This window comes from Sapajus apella, unplaced genomic scaffold (genome assembly GCF_009761245.1).
Source record: "Sapajus apella isolate SASKATOON/1434 unplaced genomic scaffold, GSC_monkey_1.0 scaffold6, whole genome shotgun sequence".
Classification (NCBI taxonomy): Eukaryota; Metazoa; Chordata; class Mammalia; order Primates; family Cebidae; genus Sapajus; species Sapajus apella.
Window position 1 is genome coordinate 44,224,762 of NW_022436946.1, and position 17,718 is coordinate 44,242,479.

Sequence of the window (17,718 nt, forward strand, 5' to 3'; positions counted from 1 at the left end):
TTTTTTTTTTTTTTTTTTGGGGAGGACGGAGTTTCGCTCTTGTGACCCAGGCTGGAGTGCAATGGCGCGATCTCGGCTCACCGCAACCTCCGCCTCCTGGGTTCAGGCAATTCTCCTGCCTCAGCCTCCTGAGTCGCTGGGATTACAGGCACGTGCCACCATACCCAGCTAATTTTTTTTTTTGGTATTTTTAGTAGAGACGGGGTTTCACCGTGTTGACCAGGACGGTCTCGATCTCTTGACCTCGTGATCCACCCGCCTCGGCCTCCCAAAGTGCTGGGATTACAGGCTTGAGCCACCGCGCCCGGCAAGATCCTCTGATTCTTATTTTGGTAGCTTCTCCTAGAGTTGTCTCTCTCTCTTGACTCCTACTTCTTCTCCTTACATTTATTTCAGATTACATTAAGAGCATACCACCTGATCTCCCTGCCTCCTCCTCAAGTCCAGATACCTCCCCTGGCCTTAGGGGACTTCCATAGTTCAGTTCTCTTTTTCACCCTTAAACTTTGAAATGTGTTTCCTAGCGATCACCTGACGGCTCTGGTTTATGATTCTAAGATGTTTTCTTCTAACCCCACCTTCTTTTTTCTTATTCTCTGTGAGTCAAATCAGATGGGACACAAAGCATCATTAGATTATAGTGATTCATATTATGCTGTGAATATGCAAGGGGCTAACCTACATGGATCTATAAATAGAAAGTATTGATGAAGTATGTTAGGTGCCGGTACCTACAGGTTGAACACAGCCTCCTTCAAGGTACCACTTCTGGTGAACAGGACAGAAGAAGAGAGGTCAGGTATTTGAAACTCTTTCCGTGAACAGTAACCAGCCCCTGTTGCATATTTATTTCATTGTATGGTTAGATTTGATGTCTCAGTCTTTCTAGATTAACAGATGTTTAGAGTATATTTGCTACTTATTTTCTTTCATTACGGAATTTGCATTCTAGTATTTTGGTGCCTTGTCTCAGGTCACTGAGCTAGTAACTTTCAGAGCTGGGAATTTTGGCTCCCAAGGCCTTTGTCATTTGCTGTGCTACAGGTCATGGTGATGCGCCAGTGTGAGGCGGGTGCTCAAGCGACACATGCTTGGTCTGCACACTCTCTTTTTGTTATTGTTGTTGTTTATTTGTAGTTTTTTTTCAAGGATTCACATGCTTTTTGTGTTTGTGGGGGGCAGCAGGTACTGATCAAGAAGCTCTTAAAAATTAAAATACACCACAAGAGATAGCCTTTTACCCTCAAGATTACATTTATGTAGGCAAGTACAATATTCAGTATATCTGGTAAATTAGAATGCATGTTCACAGAGTGTAATTGGAAGCTTATTATATATAAAGGTATATTCTAACAGATATCCAAGTGTAACTTAAACTAAAAAAGTCAATATTTGAGCCATGTTCTACATCTTACTGTCAGTGTTAATTGTATACTCTGTTATGATGACCTTAAAACAGTTTGTCGGTAATTATGAGAATTGAGACCACGTTGATAAGGATTAGCAGCTGTGCTGTTCACAGATCTAAATGTATTACTCCTTTCCGGTCGGGGGCAGCATCTTGTTTCCCAGCTGTTAGTGAAGTGCACACACACAGGAGTCCAGAGAAAGAAGGGACTGAGATTTTAATAGTGATTCTTCCATTTAAATGTGCCCTGTGGGAGTTCTGTTTGGTTTTTGGTTTTCCAGCAAGTACTGATGGGATCAGTAAATCAATTTTCCATATACTTGACAGCATATGTTTAAAGTAGTATGTGGGGAGGTGCTTTTTCCACACCAGCCACTCTGTGGATGACTAATTCTGTTTTATAAACCACAGCAGTGTCATTGTTTTCAAACGTTAATGACTTGTCTTATTATTTCTTTGATTTAGTTCTTAAATGTTAGAAAGTAGTAGCATTCAATTCGGGAAATGTTTAATTAGTGTTACATAAGCTGGAGTTCTTAGTGTGTATATTAATCATTTTGCGTCGTGCACAAGTACAGGGATAATCCAAACTGGAAAAGCAATTTTGAAATATCTACTGATCATCTTTGGTCCATGATTGCTGTCCACATGAGTGTCCACAGATAGGTAGGTGTCAGGTAGCAGGAGCCCCAGAGGATTTACCAAGAGATCCCTGACTGACTCTTGACTTTGGGCAAATCATTTGAGTATTTTGTCAGTCACCTCCCAGGTCAAATGGCGCTTCATGAAGTCTACCATTTTTTTTTTTTTTTTACCTGCATTCCTAAGTGATCCAGCTTGGAGAAGACCAGTTAAGTTTTTGCAGTTAGGTTTCTAACCTTTTTTCATATTCACAGAATGCATTTGAATCTTCTAAAATGTATATACTTACTAGTGTTATAAAAGAGAAGCCTGCATGAGATGGTGATGATGAGGATGAACACTTCCATAGCACCCCTCATGCCAGACTCTGTTTTAAGCTCTTGTCTGCAGTGAGCCTTCAGCTGTGGTGGGGATTAGCCATATCCCTGACAAATGCTCCTCTCTTGCCATTGCTGGCATTTGGTTGTGGTTTGTGATCCTTGACCCCTTTGCATCTAGTGAGTCCTGTGGAGTAAACCAAGCCTTCTTCTACTTTTTAGGTATTATTTATCACTGTGATCTTACCAAAGAGGAACTGGAGCCAAGAGTTTTCCGAGAGGTGACTGTAAAAGGAATCGATGCGTCTGATTACCAGACAGTCCAGGTATGGAGAATATGATCTCGTTAATGTCAGAGTTAGGGCATCTGACTTTCAGGCTGGACCATTTACACTGCAGCCTTTCGGAAGCAGTGGAAGTCATTCATGGTAATACAGACAACAAGTATTTGGAGGCCACACTGTTGATGGGCATTGAGCCAGGCACTCAGGATTCAGCGGTGAGCCGGTGTAGTCCCTTCCCTCCCATAGCCTGCAGGTTCTGCTCCCATGACTGCTACTCTTGACAGGAAGCCAGAGGTTCTTTGTCTTGAGGCTCCTATTGCAACATTTCTGTCTGTGTCAGTCTGCTTACTTGAAAATTGGTTGTGTTCTAGCTCAGGTCTTTTGGTGTTATAAATAACATGGAGATTTGCTCCATGTAAAGTATTGCCTTAAGTGCTGTGAGTCAGTGTTTTTAGTCTGAAGTTCATGTGCATTTCTGCATGGTACAGAGTAGACACTCAATAAAAATAATAAATTGTCATGACACCACAGGTTTCATTTTTGGCCCCCATCTTTTCAGGTTAAGAATCTCCTTTTTTGTTTTTTCAGCTCCCCAAGGGTACTGAGTCTTTCAACAACTGAATCACTGGTTGATGATGATGAGCAATGTCTCTATTCATTTGCAATGAGAGGTCACCAAGTAGGGCACCAGGTGTTTATCAAGGCCCTCCCACCTGGAGGGCTGGACCACACAGGCCACAGATTAGGAATCAGAGCATTGTTTGTGAAGGAAGATTAGAACAAAGAGCACTGGATGTTCCCCACAATGTTTCTGTAAAACTAGGGCATTATTATAGCTTGGTGAATTACCCTTCAATTGTCTAGAAATGGTCTAGATGATATGCTACATCTAGATCATGAATAAAGCTTTGTTTACAGAAACAGGTGGTGGGCTGGATTTGGTGTAGGCCTGTGATTTATCAGCCCCTGTTCTATATCAGCAGTTGGCAAACTGGCCTCCTGTTTTATTGGAGAACACATGCCCATTTGTTTACATATTGCCTGTGGTTGCTTTGGCACTTGAAGTGGTTGCAACAGAAACTCTATGGCCCAGAAGGCCTAAAATATTTAATATGTAGCCTTTAAAAGAAAGTTTGCAGAAGCTTCATCTACGTAAATAGCATTTAAAAGCACAACATTCTTGATAGACTTACAGGGCCTTTGTCAAGAAGCCCTGTCAGACAGGCCTGAAACCTACCTTTGGCAAGTCATTTAACCTTTCTGCCAAAATTTTTTCAACCATAAAGTAGAGATTGATTGTATCTGTTTTTTAGGATTCCTGTGGGATGATTAGGAGATAAAGTATATTAAAGATCTGGCAATAGAATATAATCTATTTTTTTTCAGTCAACATTAGAAATTAACAGACTTTTAGTTTTCTGTATTTATTTGGCTTACTTCTTGTTAGTTTCGTTTTTGCTGTGAGGCATTGCCTGGAGAGAGATCCTGCAGGGGCCTGCAGCCCCTGTCTGGTGTTTTCCTGGTTCATAAATTCACCCTCATCCTGTATCAGTCTTTTAACATCTGTTCACTTTTAATCTGGCATTCTTTGCCAGATTAAAAGTGAACAGATGGCATTCTTTTCCCTTTTCTCTAATTTGTAGAAAATATGTCCCTATCAGCTGTGACATTTGGCCTCTCAGGGCCTAGTTCTGGTCCTTGCCTGGGTTTCCTCAGCAAGGATAGGTGTGCCTCTCTGATTAGGAATGCCAGGGACACCCAGGCAGCACCCAGCAAGTGTTCTTTCCTCTGCTGTCAAGAGCAAAGTCTCAGCTTCCCTAGGTAGGACGGGGCAGGTTTGCCTTTTTCTCCTCCCACAAATATTTAGTACCCAAGTGTAGAATGGCCTTTGGAGTTTGGGGGAAAGGAAGGACCCCTATAATAATGACAGCTGCCGGGGAGGCCGCTTCTTCCAGGGAAATGCCTCTTACTACTTATTATGATTGTTGTGTTTCCCCATTAGATGGCTGGGGTTTTTTTTCTATTCTGATAATGGTAATACTCTTTACAGATGACATACTAGTTACCACCTAATATGTATTGTTTTCATTTACAAATGAAAAGATAAAACATTACGGCCAAGCAGGTACTTCTGAGGAATACAGACCTACCAGCCACGGACATAGCAGCCTGAAGTGTCCAGGTTAGGCTGAGGAGAACATGTGCTTAGGCGCTGCCAGGTACCTGTGTCACTGGAAAACTCCCAGAATTTCCCTGGACCTGGTTCTCCACTTCTCAAAGAAAACTTCTGGCATTGAGCCTCTTACTTACAATTTTTTATTTGTACTGCTGTAATAAGAGGAATGAAAAGATTGATGATAAATATTTAAACAGTAACTGGACAACAAATCTGAATGCATTGCGCTTCATTTCCATATTTAGAAAATGTAATTTTGCCCATAAACAGTGTGTAGCCCCTGTGTATAATGCCAATAGAAGACATTTTATCTACTGATAATATACCTTATACATGTCGTTCTATTATTAAAATAGAATTCTTTCATTGTGTAAAAGGTGCCTTTGAGACACAGTATGATGTCACAACACCATTGACTTGTATGGCTTAAAATCTGTTTTGCAGTGGTTTAGATTCAAGTGTATGTATGCAACAGAGCTTTGACATGCAATGAGAGCATGACAGATGTTCTCACATTTTGATAGGCTCTTGGCAGCATTGCCAACAATGACCTACCATAGTAAAAAGCAGACCCCAGAGAGGTATTTGTGGGTGAATGGAAAGCATCTGAACGGTGTGTAGTAGCAACCACATTTTTGTTTCTGTTATATTTTATTTTCATTTTCCATCACTTTAGGATAATGTTACATTTGATTCTACTTGACCCTGGGGTTTATATTTACTCCATAGGTGACTTAAAAAAGAGTATCTCCCAGGCTATCTGTCATTCCTTCGTTCATTCTATGAGGCATATTATTATTTGGATGTGAATACTGCAGCACAGATGACTCTGCATGGTTGGTCAACACTAATTAATGGTGGTTATGACCAAGAACCTCTTTTAATGGTACTGCCTACCTGGTGTTGTAGCTGATAAAATAGACCAGCCAAGGAGAAGGAGAAGGGCTGAAGAAACGTACGGCTAAATGAGCCACAGAGTGCTCCTCTTTGTGTGATCTGTTAACATATTCTCTCAAGACCCTGAGCATCTCAGCTGGGAAGGTGAAGGGTCTGGTGTCATATTTTACAGACACAGAACAGAGCTGCTGTCTGTATAGCCTTTATCCATTCCTGATTATAGCTGTGGGTAGAAAATTGATTTGTACCAGAAATACGGTTTTGAAAATCTGATCCTAGAAACACTGTCAGTTTCTCTTCTGATCTGGAACACAGTAAGAATTCAGTTTTAGATAGGTTTATCAAATTTGCAGTTGATTAAGTTTTATCTTGCTTTTTATTGTGAATGACACAACCACATAATATTGATTAGAACCTGTGCATCATTGTCTTTTAAAAAGTAATTGAAATATTGAACATAGAAATTATATTTTTAAAACAGATTTGGTGGTAAGTGAATTTACCTGAAAAATCTGTCTACATTTACAATCAGCAAAACGTTCCATTTTAAACAAAATGAAGTAATAGGGAAATGGTAGTTAAATGTAGCCTATCAGTAATATTTATATCATGATATTCAATGCCAGGTACTGTTTGAATTCAGGGAAAGTCCAGAGATAAGCACTGCCCTGGGAAATTTAGTCTGACTGGAAACCTGAAACAGAGAGATCTGAAAAGATGGAAGAACCCAAGGATGTTATCAGAGTGGTCAGGGGAAAGGCGTAGGCTTCAGTCAGTGCTGTGGTGTCAGAGGCCATCCCAGCTGGGGTAAAGGAGGAAGCCTTCACAGGACGGATGGAAGTTGGGCAGGGCTTTGAGGGAATGGGTGTTTTTATAATTCCCAATTCACCACTGAGATTCCTGAACAGTTTTCCTGCCGCCTTTTGTTCAAAGACTGCTTCTGCCTTTTTTGTTACAGTAAATTCAAGAAAATAATCATCCTACCCTCAGTACCCTGTGCGATGGTTGCCTGTGGCACCTGTCTGTGGATGGAATAGTGTACTGTGGTTGAACGGGGTGTCACAAAGGAATGTAATGTAGCAGAAATACACTTTGATTCCTCAGTTTCATCTTTGTTCAGCCAGCAAGAGATTGACTTTTCTTCTTTCAAAATGAGACAAAATGTATAGACCTGAAAAGAACAGTTAACTGAGCATAAACCCCAAATCAACTCCATTAACAAATGTCTACATTTATAAGAGAAAATTAAGAGAATCCAAGTACTCACATTTTAAGGAGGGGAGCAAACTTAATATAAGGGAAAAATAGTAAAGATTTTATAAGTAGTTAACATTGATTTTATTATCTTTACTCTTGTTCTCTTATACTTGATAGGAATTTGGCTTTTCTGGGGATTACCTGCTATAGTGCATATGAAACATCAATAATATCCCTAAGGCGGTTTGCTTTGCAGCTGAGCCAAAATGCTAAAGTAAGAAGATTTTTGCTTTTTTGAGACAGTCTCACTCTGTCGCCAGGCTGGAGTGCAGGGATGCCATCTCAGCTCACTGAAACCTCTGCCTCCCTGGTTCCAGCGATTCTCCTGCCTTAGCCTCCTGAGTAGCTGGGATTGCAGGCACATGCCACCATGCCGAGCTAATTTTTTTGTATTTTTTTTTTTTTTTTTTTTAGTAGAGACAGGGTTTCACTATGTTGGCCAGGATGGTCTCAATCTCTTGACCTCATGATCCACCTACCTCAGCCTCCCAAAGTGCTAGGATTACAGGCGTGAGCCACCCCGCCTGGCTAAAGTAAGAAGATTCTTTGGGTTTACCAACATGCCTTGGGGTGGAGGGAGTGGGATATTTTTTTTCCCTTTAATTCAGATTTTTCTAATCTTAGTGATAGCTGATTTGTGGTTGCTAGCATATCGGCTTTGCCATTTAAAGCATATATATATAAACATTATTAGTGTTTTAATACTCATTAACATCTGCTCCGAGTTCATGAAATGTGCAGCTTTTGAGTGTTGACTCATTCACATCCTTGGTGAGCTGACTATTGAATGAATGGTAATGTCTTCCCACTCATCATATGTGTTCATGTGATTGAGTAATAGGTAAGAAATTTTAAGAACATTTTAGTGAAGAGTGAATGGGCACCATTTTCAAAAAGAAACTTTTTGAGGGGTCACTGTGCTTTTTCATGTGATTAGGAAACTGCTCAAATTGGTATCAGTTCTTGACGATTTATTGCCTGTTTGTGTTATTTTTGATATCATGCTTCATGGCAACATATTTTACATTAGAATTTCCTGCGTCATGCAGGCATTCTAGATTGGGAGCATAATATTCGTATTCAGAGCGTACATATTTATGTCCCTTTCTCCTCTCGATACCAGCTATGTAAAAGTAACTGGACTCTGGAAGATAAGTCAGTTTTCTTGCTGTCTTCTAATAGAGAAGTTATGTGGCCCAAATCAGGAGTTGCTGCAGTCTCTACTTCACTGTACATAAATTTTCTTCCATGTCTAAAAGGGGACACTACTTTGCAGCAACGTGCAACTATGTAATCTATGATATGTGGTGAATGAGTACGTGTCAGCTGGCTTATAAAGATGTTTGCTAGGAGGTAACATGCAGTCTATCTGCTTATGTCTTACTGATGAAAACATAACTCATACTTGGTTGCAAAGAGGCTTGAAATGTAGTTTTATTCCCAGGAAGAAAAAAAAATGTGGCCAGCTAAAAATTAGGGCCTTTTAATCAAGGAAACGAGGAATAGAGAGATACTGGGGGAAAACTAGCAGTCTGGCACACAAAGCAAAACAGGCCTTCAGCAAGAGCATTTTGGGATAGACCCTCTGAGATCAGGGCACCCCAATGCCACCTGGTGACTAGGTACCTAAGTCTCAGGATCAGGGTTGGAAAAATGCCGGCTCCAAAGAAATGGAATTTTCAGATACTATAATTGTTGACAGCAGAAATCACATATTACAAAGACAGAAGCACCTGTTAAGGAGGCACTCCTCCCATAAAGAAAGAAATTTAATACCATTTCTAGAACATGGAATGTGATGCAGCCATATGGGAATATTAAGTTGAACATTAAGTTGAACTCTGAGGGATTGCCTGGCACGGTGAGGATGCTGGGTAAGCTAGTGTCCAGATGGCTCTCCAGGTGTTTGATTCTCTGCCAAGTCAGTGTCTTGCCTGGGATGATCAACTCCCAACCACCCTCCTGCACAGTCCCTGAGCAGATGTGGACACAGTCCATCCTTGCGCCTGCTGTTTGGAATGGAAGCATGGTACAAACCCACCCACAGAAAGGTGGTCAGGTCCCTAATTTCATAGCTGTTTCCTTTGCTTTTTCCTGGTGGTATGTTTTTCCACTAATATGATTGTGGCCTCAGGACAAGTTATATGCCTTCCAATTCCATGTACATTAGAGTTCATCTAATAGAACCCTCTTATTTTACAGGCAAAGAAACTAAAATTCAATCAGTGTAAGTTTATTAACAGAAGTTACACTGTTAACAATTGACAGAGCCAAGACTAGAACTTACAACTCCAGATCTGTGCTAACCCTGCACATTTTGTTATCAAGACAAGTTATTCTCTCTATAGATCAGGGTTTTTGTTTTCACCTCTAAAATAAACATATTTGCCAGGCACAGTGCACTACACCTGAAATCCTAGCACTTTGAGAGGCTGGTGCAGGAAGATCACTTGAGACCAAGAGTCCAAGACTAGCCTGGATAACATAGCAAGACTGTGTTTCTACCAAAAAAAAAAAAAAAATTTATTAGCCGGGCATGGTGGTATACAACAGTAGTACTAGCCACTCGGGAGGCTGAGGCAGGAAGATCATTTGAGCCCAGGAGTTCAAGCTTACAGTGAGCTATGATTGTGCCACTGCACTCCAGTGAGACCCTGTCTTAAAAAAAAAATTAAATAAATTAGACTAAATGGCCTCTAAATCCCTAAGCTCTCTTACCTCTAGAACGTATAGTTTCTATACCGTGGAAGTGTCTCGTGAGTGCTTTGTAGATCCTTATAGAGCCTATTAGATAACAATATTCTATGTAAAAGGGGAGATAATGAGGGACCACAAGTTTATATTTTTATGGTTTGTAACTGTGATTTATGGTTTCTTGTGACTTGTTTTATAAATAATTTTAAATAATAAATATTTTATGAATTTTAATGTTCCCTTCTTTCTGCTTGTTACATATTAATGGAGATTTTACTGCCTTTTCCATTTGTTTATTTATGTTATATATAGGCATACTTCATTTTATTTTGCTTCATCGTATTGTACTTTGCAGATTGCTCATTTTTTAAAAACCAAAGGTTTGAAGCAAGCCTGTGTTGAACGCCATTTTCCCAACAGCATGTGCTCACTTTCTGTCACATTTTGATAATTCTCACAATGTTTCAAGCTTTTTCGTTATTGTGTCTGTTAGGATCTGTAATCAGTGAGCTTTGATGTGACTGCTGGAATTGTTTTGGGGCATCACGAATGTGCTCATAGAAGATGGTGAACTTAATTGAAAAATGCTGTATGTGTTCTGACTGCTCCGCCCATTGGCTATACCCTCATCCCGCTCCCTCTCCCTCTCCTCAGACTACCCTATTCCCTGAGACATAATAGTGTTAAAATTAGGCCAGGTAATAACCCAGATGTTCAAATGCAAGGAGAACACACACGTCTCTCACTTTAAATCCAAAGCTAGAAATTATCACACTTAGTGAGGAAGGTATGTCAAAAGCCAAGATAGGCCAAAAACTAGGCCTCCTGTAGTCACAACAGTTAGCCAAGTTGTGAATGCAAAGGAAAAGTTCTTGAAAGAAATGAAAAGTGCTATACCAGTGAACACATGAATGATAAGAAAGCAAAACAGCATTGTTGCTGATAGAAAGTTTGAGGGGTCTGGAGAGAAGATGAAACCAGCTGCAACCTTCCCTTAAGCCGGGGCTTAATCCCTAGCAAAGCTCTAACTCTCTCCAGTTCTGTGAAGGCTAAAAAACGTGAGAAAGCTGTGGAACAACATTAGGGAGCTAGCGGAGGTTGGTTCGTGAAGTTTAAGGAAAGAAGCCATCTGCATAACATAAAAGTTCAAGGTGGAGCAGTACGTGCTAATGTAGAAGCTGCAGCAAGTTATCCTGAAGATCTAGCTAAAGTAATTGATGAAGGTGGCTGCCCTAAAACATGTTCAATGTAGGCAGAACAGCCTTCTGTTGGAAGAAACTGCCATCTAGGACTTTCCTAGCTAAAGAGAAGTCTGCCTGGCTTCGGGGTTCCAAAGTTTCAAAGGACAGGTTAATTCTATTAAGGGCCAATGCAGCTGGTGATTTTAAGTTGAAGCCAGTGCACATTTACCATTCTTAAAATCCTAGGGCCCTTAAGAACTGTGCTAAATTAGCTTGGCACAGTGACTCAAGCCTGTCATCCCAATTAAGTTTAAGGAGACCAAGGGAGTAGGAACTCTTGGGCCAGGAGCTCAAGATGAGCTTGGCAGTGTGGTGAGACCCCATACAAAATTTCTTTACAAAAAATGTAAAAATTAGCCAGGTATGGTAGCATGTACCTGTAGTCCTAGCTCCTTAAGAGGCTGAGGCAGGAGGATCACTTGAGGTCAGAGGCTCAAGGTTGCAGTGAGCCATGATTGCACCACTGCACTGCAGCCTGGGCGACAGAGTAAGACTTTATCTCTAAAACAGAAAAAAAAAAAAAAAAAAAAAGAACTGTGTTGAATTCACTCTGCCTGTGCTCTAGAAATGGCCTGATGACAGCACATCTGTTTACAGTGGTTTACTGAATCTTTTAAGCCTACTGTTGAGACCTACTGCTTAGAACAATTCCTTTCCAAATATTACTGCTCACTGACAATGCACCTAGTCACCCAAGAGCTCTGATGGAGCTGTACAAAGGGATTAATGTTATGTTTATGCCTGCTGACACAGTATCCATTCTGCAGCCCATGTATGAAGGAGTAATTTTGACTTTCAAATCTTACTATTTAAGAAATACATTTGTAAGGCTATAGCTGCCATACATTGTGATCCCTCTGATGGATCTGGGCAGAGTAAATTGAAAACCTTCTGGAAAGGATCCACCATTCTAGATGCCATGAGGAACATTTATGATTCATGGGAGAAGGTCAAAATATCAACATTAAAAGGAGTTTGAAAGAAGTTGATTACTTGAAGAAGATGACTTTGAGGGATTCAGGACCTCAATGGAGGAAGTCACTGCAGATGTGAAAAGAGCAAGAGATCTAGAATTAGAAGTGGAGTCTGAAGATGTGACTGAATTGCTGCAATCTAATGATCAAACTTGAATGGATGAGGAGTTTCCTTCTTGCGAATGAGCAAAAAAATTGGTTTCTTGAGATGGAATCTATTCCTGCTACAGATGCTGTGAACATTGTTGAAATGACAACAAAGAATTTAGAATATTCCATAAACTCCATTGATAAATCAGTGGCAGGGCTTGAGAGGCTTGACTCCAATTTTGAAAGAAATTCTACTGTGGGCAAAATGCCATCAAACAGCATTGCATGTTGCAGAAGTCTTTCATGAAAGGAAGAGTCAGTGTGGCAAACTTCATTGTTGTTTTAAGAAATTGCCACAGCAACCCTAGCCTTCAGCAATCACCATTCCAATCATCAGCAGTCATCAACATCGAGGCAAGACCTGCCTCCACCAGAAAAAAGATTACAACTCACTGAAGACTCAGATGGTCATTAGCATTTTATAGCAATAAAGTATTTTTAAATTAAGTACATTTTTAAACAGACATATGCTATTGCTTTGTACACTAGTGTAAGCAGAACTTTTATATATACTGGGAAACCAAAAGTGTGTGTGACTTTCTCTTTTGTGATACTTGCTTTATTGTAGTGGCCTGGAACTGAACTACAATATTTATGAGGTGTGCCTGTGTAGACACGCACTTAGAATTTTATTCAAGTCTTAACGTTGGTCACCATGTGGCAGTCTGAACCCCCATTTGAAAATACATTCAGAAATAAAATAAAACTTTATTTACTCTTTCGGTTTTGTCATCTTTGATGGACTTCTCCCAGGATCTTATTCAGGGATTGGCATTCCTGCCAACACTGGCACCAGCCAGCTTCTAACTCAAATTCAGAAGAATATTCACAGATCTATTTTGGAAACTGTAGCCCAAGACCTCTGTCCCTTGTGCGGTGAATCTAGATAGCCCTTCTGTGTTCAAAGCAGGTGATTTTTCTACCTGCAGGGTTACATCTGTCCCAGTGTCTGTCACCCTATTTCTGTCTTCTTAATAGGTGATGGTAGACAAAGAATAGGATTCACAGGCCATCCAGAAACATGAGTGTGATCATTGTTTAGATGTGCTCTGCCTAGAGAAGCCTTGGCAGGAAAGAGTTGGGGGTCATCTTTTCGTGCTTTTCTTAAACCCTAGGGGCAACATTTTAGGTTACCAGCTACTCAGCTGTTTTTGGCTTCCTGCCGTAGTCTTTTAGAACAAAAGGAGAGGAGAGACAATAGAAGCTTCGTGTGGGCTGTCCACCTGCTACAGAGATTTCTTCCCTCTCCCCTCCCCCCCGCCCCCGCCACTCTGCTTTGCCTGGAGTTACACTGATGGTCCATGGGTGATGGCTGAGTAAAAATAGACCCAGTGCTGGGGATATTCCATTATCTCCCTGAAGGAAAAGCCATTACTGGCATTACTGTCATTGGTCTGTGAAGGAGGGAGGAAAAAATTTCCATCTCCACAAGCGTAGTCTTTTGATTTGGATTAATTGTACCTTGACCTGGGTTTAGGGAGGTAGACTGGATTTATCTGTTCACACTCTATGCTGACTCTATGTAAGATATAGATAGAAGTGTTGTCATAGTTATAAAAATGGTAGTATAATATCGTGAAGTGTAAGGCATTGTGAGAGTACCTCGTAGAGACACATGCAGGTTCCTTTTCATTGTCTGTTGGGTACGTGCTCCTCCACACAACTTTCTATGCCCTTCTTCATCCTGCCCCAGAGCCGCCCCATAGCCCAGGACCACCATATTCAGACTCGCCTCTGCCTCGTCTCTCCATGACCCGTCCTGGCTCTGCTCATTTTTCTTTACTATTTTCTGAAATTCCACACATCCTTCAGTATTCATCCAAATGCCAGCTTTCCTATAGAAGCCTGTCTTCTTGCTCCTGCCTCGGGGAGCTCAGTGTAAAGCAAAAGACGGGGAAAGAGGACATTCAGCTGTTAGATTAAAATACAGCATGGATGTGCACCCATGTTCTCAGTACAAAAACGCAGTGCTTCAGAGGTGAATTGTCCTGAGAAGCGGTGCTGGCTTCTCTGTTTCAGGCTGTCACAATTAAACAGTTGAGTACTCTGAGGTAGTTACTTCTGGGTCTTCTTGTAGAAATTGATATAAAACACTGTGGTTTTGTTAAGACACTCAAGAAAGCTTCATTATTTATGTTGGTTCATGTCTCAAAGAAATTTAAATCATCTTCTCAGGCTGAATTGATAAATGCAACCCATTTTAATTCTGTCTTTAAGAGCATCTACCAGGTAGTTCTGGATCAAGTAATAGATGACTCCTTCTGTCCTTCGAGCTTCTATGTGTGTACGTTTGTATACATTTGTCTGTATAGAAGTAGCCATAAACCTTAATATACGCATACAAGCATGTCTTTAAACAGCATGTTTCTTCTTTTAAATCTCAGTTCAGGTAGAGGATGACTATGAAACTGAACGTAAAATAGAAAATTATTTAGGCTACAAGTGAAAAATCATTATGTGCTACCTACATCTGGAGCCGTAAGTTTTCTGTTTTGCCTAGGATATATCTAATTCAACTCCAGAATTTAATATGTATATAGCTAATTTAAGTATTTGGAAGATACTGGGAAAGAGTATAATCTGAACTGTGGATGGCATATTGTTTGCAATTGTGCAGATTTCATTGTGTTGGAAGTGCCGACTTTGACACCACTGCTCAGAATCCTTAGAGATAAGAGCAGCGAAGGAGTACTCTGGGATTCCTAAAGCTCACCTGTTTGGATTTACAATTCATTTATCTCTATGTATGGCTGCCTTTTCTTACCTTTTCTCAGAAATTCTCTATCAGCATTGATGGGTGGAGGTGGGATGCAGAAGAGCACCTTTTATTCATCCTGTCACTGTGTTTTTATTAAGAATGTACCATGTGTCAAGCATTGTGCTAAACACTGGGAATGTAGCAGTGGCCTGAAGAGAGGTTGTCTTTGCCCTTATGAGAAATACAGACAAACACAAGTAAACAGAAAATAAATGTCAGCATTGCAAGTTGGGAGAAGAGCTGTACATGAAATAAACAAAGACTGTAGCCGAGAATGACAGAGGGTCCCATGTGGCTTGAGTGGTCATGGAAGAGCTCCCCTGAGTTTTCATTTAAATGGAAACCTAAAGGCTCAGAGGGAACTAACCACGTGAAATTGGGGGACAGGCAGCTCAGAATGTTAAAGCAAAGGCCCTGAGAACAAAGCACTTGGTCTCAGAGAGGACCTGAGAGAAACCCAGTGAGTAAGGGGGAAGTGGATGAAGGGCAGCGGGGAGGGCAGAGAGCCTCATGGCCGTGTTAGGGATGTCACATTAATTCCCAGTGTGATGGGAGTCACTGCAGAGTTTTATACTGGAGAGCGACATGGTTCTGATGTAAGAAAATCATTTTCCATTTTGTGGAGAACAGATTAGAGGAGGTGATAAGGAAGTAGAGAGAGCAGGTGGACATTGGTAGCAGTAGACCAGATAAGAGATAAGATGACCTGGGCTAGAGTAGGGACTGTGGACAAGGCAGGCTGGTGAGTTTGTAATATACCTGGAAGGTAGAATTGCGAAGATACTCTAAGGGCTTGCATGTTGGTGGGCTGAGAGAAAAGGATGCATGAGGAATGACTGAGATTTTGAATCTGAGAAACTGGTACCATTTATCAATGCGTTGGCAGTGGGTTGTGAAGGATGAGATTAGGAGGATAAATACTTTGAACTTGTTAAGTTTTTGGTACATGTTAAATATCATCCTAGTGGCAATGTCAAATAGGGAGTTAGATATTTGAATCTCATGCTCAAAGGAGAGATCTGAGTTTTAAGTGGGAATCTTTAGCATAAATATGTTTCTTAAATCCAGGGACAAGGGTAAAGTCACATGCAGAGCATATAAAGAGTAGAGAAGGCTCAGGACTGAGCTTGGGGGAGCCCCACATCTAGTGGGGTTCAGTTGCAGGAGGAAGAGCCAACAAAGGAACATGAGAAGCAGCGGCCAGGGAGGTGAGCGCTAAACCCACAGAGACCTCACCAGGTAGAGCAGGAAATCCAGGAAAGGGGGTTAAAAGAACGGAGTGGCAGGCAACACCCAGTGCTGATGGTTGGGTAAATGAGGAAGGAAGAGGAGTTCTTGGATTTGGCAAGGTGGATTGTTGGTGATACTGATAAGAGCCCTTTCAGTAAGTAGTGGGGCGGACAAGGGCTGAACAGGGTGTATCAGGAAAGACAAGGAAGGAGAAGGTAGATGATTTTATCACTCACTGGTTTCTTTATGAGTAGGTGTGATTGAAGATGGGGAGAATTAGCTATGCTTTTACACATTTTTTAATGGCGTTTTTGCTAGTTAAAATAATCTTGTAATAATGGTATGGTGTAAAAAGCTTAAATTAGGGGCCGGGCACGGTGGCTCACGCCTGTAATCCCAGCACTTTGGGAGGCCGAGGCGGGTGGATTACAAGGTCAGGAGATAGAGATCATCCTGGCTAACACCTGAAACCCCGCCTCTACTAAAAATACAAAAAATTAGCCAGGCGTGGTGGCACTCGACTGTGGTCCCAGCTACTTGGGAGGCTGAGGCAGGAGAAGCACTTGGACCTGGAAGGCAGAGGTCTCTGTGAGCGGAGATTGCGCCACTGCACTCCAGCCTGGGCAACAGAGTGAGACTTCATCTCAGGGGAAAAGAAAAAAAAGCTTATATTAAAAATATTTACATTTTTTTAGAAAAATACAATTCCTGGTACATTAATTGAGTATCTCTGACTTTTAACAGCTGTGGTTTACATCCTGTTCCCACTCTCTCTCTTCTTCAGATTACTTTTCAAATTTGACCTTTTATTCCTGTAGAATAACCTGTACAGCTGTGCTAAGAAAACCTATTAAAAATAATCGACCTGGCACAGTGGCTCATGCCTGTAATCCCAGCACTTTGGGAGGCCGAGGCACATGGATCACGAGGTCAAGGGACCAGTACCATCCTGGCCAACATGGTGAAACCCCATCTCTACTAAAAATACGAAAATTAGGTGGGCATGGTGGCACGTGCCTGTAGTCCCAGCTACTTGGGAGGCGGAGGCAAGAGAATCACTTGAACCCGGGAAGTGGAGGTTGCAGTGAGCCCAAGGTTGCACCACTGCATTCCAGCCTGGTGACAAAGCAAGACTCTATCTCAAAAAAAAAAAAAAAAATCTTAATTATATAAAACTTATTTTACCAACAGGGCTTTTCACAGCATTTGTGTCATTAAGGTCGGGACCAGGGAGAAGGTAGGAAAGGGGAAGAAAATAGGCCCCATAGAATTAAAAGTTGCATGGGACATGTTAAAGTGACAGAAACTAAATTGCCTTGTTGCATTGACGGGTTGGTCTAGAGGGAGGGAATCACTCCAGGAACCAAGTTCCTTGAGAAGTGGAGGGGAGCAACAGCCCTAAGAGGAAGGATTGGCCTTCACGGGAGAAGGTGCATTTTCTGTGTTCTGTGGGGAGGGAAGAAAGAGAATGAGTGTCCCAGGAGTGCCTGGGGGCTTCAGTGCAGGGAATCCAAACACCAGCTCCTTGCTCTCCTTCTGTGAGACCTCTTAGTCCCTGAATTCTCCTTCTGCTTACTTATTTTTCCTTTCAAACAATTTTTGAGTTTCAACTTAAAAAAAAAAAAGTAGTTTTCCAGCCTGGTCAACATGGTAAAACCCAGTCTCTATTAAATATACAAAAGTTAGCCAG

At 41.2% G+C, this 17,718-nt stretch overlaps 1 protein-coding gene across 2 annotated transcripts in view; it reads left to right on the forward strand.

The window, feature by feature from the left end:
- Positions 1-17,718, forward strand: part of PREP (prolyl endopeptidase) — a 128,772-nt gene that overhangs the window by 78,889 nt on the left and 32,165 nt on the right. For both annotated transcript variants that reach the window (XM_032275152.1, XM_032275153.1), the window contains one exon: positions 2,590-2,693. In XM_032275152.1, coding sequence (XP_032131043.1) covers positions 2,590-2,693 — 104 coding nt within the window. The remainder of the gene's footprint in view (positions 1-2,589; positions 2,694-17,718) is intronic.